The following is a 6,601-nucleotide window of genomic DNA, read 5'->3' on the forward strand; positions in this document are numbered from 1 at the left end:
GTGGGACGATCTGGATGATCTGATCAGGATCTCAGCAGCTTGTTGTAACTGATGGAACCATGAATCCTAATGGAGATTTTCTGATCTTTAGCTTGTGACTTTATTCTCAAGCTCACATGGTTAATGAATAACAAGAATGGTCTGAAGAACCCTAAAAAGACCAAACTTGAATCCAATTGAAATACTGTAGTATGACCTAAATAAAAGCTGTACATCTTTAAAATACCTCCAATGTGACTGAAATAAAAGGATTCTGAAAAGAAGAGAGGGCCAAGATTTCTCTTTAGTAATGTAACATTCGCAAAAATTTGTTCCAGCCAACGGTGAGAAAACCAGTCACTTTGTTTAAGGTGCTTTTTCTAACTGGCTTAGGTTGGTTTAGATGTTTTTCTACTTAGAAAATTAAAGTCATTGTTTGAAAACTGCATTGCGTATTTTCTCAGGCTGTTTGTCTGGCAGTAAAATTAGTTTAATGAGTTGAAACATTTAAGTGTAACAAACCTATCAAAAAACAAAAGGAAGTAAACCATTTCTGACATTTAATTCAGCACTTTAAATTGCAGAAGAATCCTAACAAAACTTATTTTGTGTCTCTTAAGCTGTGACTTTATGGAAGGCCTTGAATCCAGGTCCATGTCATGAACAAATAAATTATGGGGGGTGTTGTTGCTTGTATTCCTCCTTACCTCAGTCATCATTCTGTATTATTTGTATAGCTACAGATTTAATTCATTGTTGCCTTGAATCGCATCCATGCTCTCCCTGCCAGCAGCACAAATTCTAACAATTAAGGTTGCTGACATATAAGAAACTTAAAGGCAAATAATCTTTCCAACTCTCATTGTGTCCTATGCAAGTGCAAGGACAAACATGCACCAGCATGCAGAGTCTGGACCAGCAGCTTTCTTACTGTGAGGCAGGGAAATGGCATGCAATATCTGCATCATCTGTCAGCAACTTTATTCACAAGGAGGAAACAAGTGCAATCTTTAAAAGAAAAAAAAATGCAGTAAAACAACATGAATATTTCTATAGAGCATATTGAGGTTCTGATGGCTGCTTTGGCTGCAGTTTCGCTGCTCTTGGTTCTGCTGGGACCGATTTAATCAGCGGGAAATGAGTGACAGCTTGACTGATGTCCATTTACAAACTGGTCGCTGCAGACATGATCGACATGCAATTCACACACTCGCTTGCATGTGTCCACAAGGCTGCACCCTACATGCACTCTGCTGGAAGCGAGCAATTGTTGTTGTGAGTAAAAATGCAAGTGTGTAAGAGCATTGAAGGACAAGTCATTTAACAGGTTTATGAAATGGAAAGAGACGGTGGCTCCATAAGCAGAATAAATGTGGGTTCAGACCGTGCAGTGACTTTATGCATGCTGTAACAGCAGCTGTATGATTGTGTTAGATTAAAGAATCGCTTAAATACCAAGAACCATCTTCAGATGTCCAGCTTATTAAAAATTTGACAATTTTGCATGTAAAATGGTTTTAGAGCTTCTTTTTCTGCAAAGAGATCTCAGTAGAAATTGTTTTTTTATATTCTCTTTGTTACGCATTTCTTTGTGTGTGTGCTGTTACAGATCAGTAGAAATGATGCAAGCACATTAAACCCGTTACTCAAGCACACAGTTTATTATAATAATCCAGCATTATTTTTTAGCGAAATAACTAACTTACATCAAAATATATTCTGTTTTGTGTCTGATTTTGTTATTTACGTAATATTTAAAATTTAGACAAATATGAAAAAAACAATAATTTTGAAAAAAGAGCAAAACATTAGATTATTTTCAAATGTTGATGAGAACAATGCTATTGATATCTATGTCAACATCTACAGTTGTTACCATTTTCTTTATTTTATTTTTTTTTTAAATAAGCTTGTGTTTGTCCATCAAACTATCCATGTTTCCTTTGGATCACTCATTATATTGTTATGCTGACGACACAGATTTATTTACACCTCAACATGTTTTCTAGTCAATAAAAGGGTCACAACAACCAACGAACAACCTAAAAGTAAAAAAAATAATAATTAAAAATCAATAAACACTGAAAAACTGAGCCCATTGTCTTGAAGGGTGACCGGTTTTTGGTCTGCAAAAGCAAGATTTAGTTGAAACTGACTTTGAGTTCATAATTTTATGGCTAAGAAAGGTACATAACACAATGAGAAATAAATTGTGTTTGTTTTCTCTACAGGAATCAGTTATTTCAATATTTAGAATTTTGCATACCTTTGCAGCATACAATTTAAATCACTTTATTGGTAAGAATTTGAAATTACATAGCCATTATCTAAGACCTGCACCAAAGAAGACTGAAAAGTATTATTCTGATAAATGTGTCTTAACACAAATTAAACTAGCTGTTGTCTGTATGCTCACTGATGGAGGTTCTGCATGAATGGCACTTTGGGCAAGTCCCTCCTCTGCTGCCCCAGCAACGACCAATCAAAATATAGGAAACCATCTAAAAATCTGCAGTGAAGTCCAACACAAAGCACATAAAATTGACTCCCTATTCCAAGCTACAAGCAGGAAACACCAACTGCCCACTGAATGAACTCGCAGTAAAGCAACAAAAAACCTGCAAAATGGGCAACAGACAAATATGTCATATTTTTTATCTGATGCCAGTGCTTTTTCCTATTTAAAGCCACCCGGCTGCGGATGACTTCACATTCTGAAGATAATGAAGAGAAGATGCTGTGTTGACTCAGGAGTGCAAACAACCTCAAGGCTTCCAAAGTTTCTCAAGTTGGAAAAAAAATCTCTTGAATAAATTGATGAGTACACAAAGGTAAAAATATAGGAAAAATGAATTAAAGGAGCTGTGATTGCTGCATGGAACACATTTCATACATAAAGCCTCCAAATGTGCTGAAAGTGATAATGAGCTTGCCTATTGCCTGGTTCCATTCATTTCCATAATGTGCAATCAGCACAGTTCTCTGTCCCAACCCCGCAGATAGATGCACCAATCGGCTCTGCTCCACCGCCATGGTGACTGGATTAACGAGCGGCGGCGGAGTTACTATGGCATGTCAGGATGATAAATGACAAGCTGTCTGGCACCAAATCTGTCTCCTAATCTCAGCTGGAAAACAAAGGACACAGCCGGGAGACAGCTGAGATGAATGAATGTGTGAATGAATCAAACATCATAGGCGTGTGTGTTAGTGTGTGTGTAAGTACTTTGGAGGATGGGGTTATTCTAGTTAAGAGGGTTTCAGGATGGCCTGGATCCACAACATCGACTTAAATGGCAACAGAAACAGACAGACAGATGCACATCCAATAAAGCTTTCCCTGACATAAACACTCAAATTGGGCCGGCCCAAATAATAAGAGGTCCCCTGCAGAATGTCATTTGGAGGTCCACTTCCTGTTGAGCTACCTCAGAGTTTGAAACCATCCTTTTATTGGCTGTATTTTGTTTTCCCACCCTTTTTGAGGTCTGAATTTTTTTTTTCCTTTTCCTGTTAAGTGCATAATGAAACTCCAACATTTTTGCTATAAAAACGTGTCAGCCAATGGCGTTCACTATGTTATATTTTTTCTTGAGTTTTCTTAAAAAATAAATAACATTAATGGGTAAGATATGATATTGGCTTAATAAATTTGTCAACATATTTTTTTTCCAGTATAATTGACTTTAAATTAGCTGACTGTATATGTTCATGTGTCTTAACGTTAGTCATATTTGGTTCCAGTCACTGATCTTTTTCTAATCAAACAAGGTGGACAAGGTTTTCCTGGCAAATTATCTGGTTTGTCAGCTTTTCTTGTTGGCCGAAGGTACAGGAGAACCTTTAGCTGACAATAAATGGAGGAAGTGGTTGTTAATATTGAAAATATATTTTTTAGGAATCATGTGCAGACTTTCTGCAGCTGTCCAAATCAGTGTTTCTTCATTCTGTTTTAATCACATATATGTAGGTAATATGAATAGCTAAAATAAATCCAATTAGAATCAGAAAAAAAATAATAGTACTTGCAGTTGATGAGCACAAATAATTTGTAGATTATGGTTATTTCCATAAATACTTTTTAAACAAAGGGTGTCATAAAACAAATTCTTTTCACACTCAATTTCTGCTAAGCTTTATAGCATATCTTTCCTAACAATTGAGCTGGCACACTGCATACATCAACCCCAAATGTTAGTGACTGGGTAAAATCAGATCCAGTAATTTAAAGGTTCAACAGATTCCACGCCTTGTTTCTCTAGCCAAAGGTTTAGACTCCTGGTACAAAGCAAAGTACAGACAACCAGCTGATTAATAGAGGGTAGATGATGTGGGGGAAAATGTCCAGGCAAATGTCAGAATAATAGTCAGAATTAGACAATTATCTCCTGATTGGCTCTGATCTGTAAGTGTTGCCCCCTTTGTTGAATGCAACAAAAGTAAAAACTCAAATTACTTTCTATTCATTCTTAAATGTATCAACCAAGATCATGTAGCTGACTCAAATCACAACATATAGGGACACTGAACATATGCTTCAGTGCATAACTTAAGAGAATTTTATTCCTTTTTTTAGTCAGATTTAACACCTCTGTGAAGAATAAGACTGATTTTTTTTTTCTTTCTTTGAAGTTATTGGGAAAAACTCCACAGCATCTCCTCTACTGACAGTGTTTTTGCTTTATTTGTTTCAGCTACTTTATTTGTAAACATCAACTTGCATCTTTCCTGAAGTTCCATAGATGTCACCAAGTTTGCGTGTACCTCAGGCCGGCTCTGCTGTCCCTCATACACAAACACAGATAAAACCCACAGAGCTGGTGGGCTGTACGTGTCTCACCTTGTCAGGTGCTTGGCTCTGGAGGCTGCCAACATCCAGAGGAGTGATGAGGGGCACATTCTGAAAGCCGTCCTCAACACTCACAGCTTTGGCCCCTTTGTCCTGAAGATTACTCCCCAGTTTCACCATCGTCAGCTTTGCTGTATCCCTTTATTTCCCTCAAGAGCTGCTCCTGAAAACCAAAAACAGTACGTCTCATGCTCCCCGGAACAAACACAGAGAAATAAGTTCAGAAGTAACAGATATATTGTCAGTTTGTGGATTTGTTTACAGGCAGAAATTATTCTGCCTGGTTTGCGATAATATGCAAAAACATGGACATTTTACGCACGATTGTGGTTTTGGAGGACAAACAGACTATACATTCTCTCACCGCCGTTTTAGCAAAGAAAAGTGATGCCACTCACTTCCAGCTGTTCGTCCTTGTCCGTCCGCCTGCTCTGGTCTGCGGCAGCGCTGAGTGCGGACCAGGGGATGGAGCTCTGGGGAGCAGGTGAAGCCGCGCTGCGGTGTCGCTGCTGCTGATGCTGCGGGAAAGCAACACTGCGCCGCCGAGGACAAGCTGGATGTCTGGCAGCGGGTTTTCCGTCAAGCAAAGGCAGCCCAACCCCCTAATCCGAGCACAGCCTCTTCTTCTCCGTGGAGCTACACCCAACCGCTGGAGCTGCTGGCCGCTAGAGGGATGTTTCGACTCCTTAATCCCCCGGTCTCGTTTGTTTGGTTAAAGTGGAAGCTAAATTAATGTTGCATTTGACAGTACCTCGTAAATTCCAGCTTCTACATTGGGAAGGTGTAATCGTTTGGAAAATAATATGGAAAAAAAAATCTATAAGAAATTAATTTAAATCCAGATGACAAAATGAAAAATAGAAATGTTTTAACTAAAAAAAAAACATCTGATTTTTGCTTTGAAAATCTCTCACACTACATGAATACTTCAGCTGTCCACACAGTGCTAGCTGTATATATGTTTTTCAATTATTCATAGGCTTAGAAATGAGTATATAGGCTATATATGTTTAAAAATTGTCCTCATGGCATCCAAACGCAATCAACGTCATGTGAGTTGTGTCAGTTTTACTTTTTGTCCTACACTGCCATCTGACGATATTTTGACTGTATTACAGACTGTAAGAAGCCTGAGAGGAAGCCAAAAACCTGAACCTTGGGCCAAAAATCTACCTTTCAGCAGGAGAACAGCTCTTTGTATAAAAACTGAGCTGCAATGGAGTCATATACCGGCATATGTTCAGATCTGTGGAGGTATTGTGTGAAACTTGGAGCTTTGCAGAAGCCTTGGTACAGTTTTGACAGCAACTAAACAAGAGGCCCTTTGTTCTTTATACCATCACACAGTTCTGTGCTGCTTGTGACCAAGGTGTTCCAAAACTAATTAAACTGTGAAAGTGAAAAAGAGCAAACATGTTCTGGCAAACCATCCTAAGGTGTCTGAATGAGAATTGAAGCATGACATTGTTGAATAAGGAGGACAGCCTTTTCACTCTGAAAAAATCGAGTATTGATTTCCTTCTTTGAAAAATTGGACTAAGCACTTTAGCTGTGTGAATAAAAGCTGAGTAATCTAGACTCTGTGCTGGCAGGAAATAAGCATTTGTTTGGCTGAAAAATGATATTGTGGGGAAAAAGTTTTTGAGCCGAAACACACTGCCAAAGGGGGGGTTTTTTGGTGTTCTAGATTTTTTTTTTTTTTTTTTTTCATTAACGTATTACTTTTGGTATGTATCGATTCATATGTGAAATATGTAGTTGCAATTTTTTTTT

General features: G+C 38.1%; 1 protein-coding gene across 1 annotated transcript in view; it reads right to left on the reverse strand.

Moving 5' to 3' along the window:
- Positions 1-5,569, reverse strand: part of nsg2 (neuronal vesicle trafficking associated 2) — a 29,640-nt gene extending 24,071 nt beyond the window's left edge. The window contains exons 1-2 of the mRNA XM_015036782.1: positions 5,227-5,569; positions 4,820-4,991 (exon numbers count right to left, since the gene is read on the reverse strand). Of these exons, the coding sequence (XP_014892268.1) occupies positions 4,820-4,948 (129 nt within the window). The 5' untranslated portion in view covers positions 4,949-4,991; positions 5,227-5,569. The remainder of the gene's footprint in view (positions 1-4,819; positions 4,992-5,226) is intronic.
- Positions 5,570-6,601: the final 1,032 nt, after the last annotated feature.

This window comes from Poecilia latipinna, unplaced genomic scaffold (genome assembly GCF_001443285.1).
Source record: "Poecilia latipinna isolate Pla-1442-1.1 unplaced genomic scaffold, P_latipinna-1.0 Scaffold380, whole genome shotgun sequence".
In the NCBI taxonomy this organism is placed as follows: Eukaryota; Metazoa; Chordata; class Actinopteri; order Cyprinodontiformes; family Poeciliidae; genus Poecilia; species Poecilia latipinna.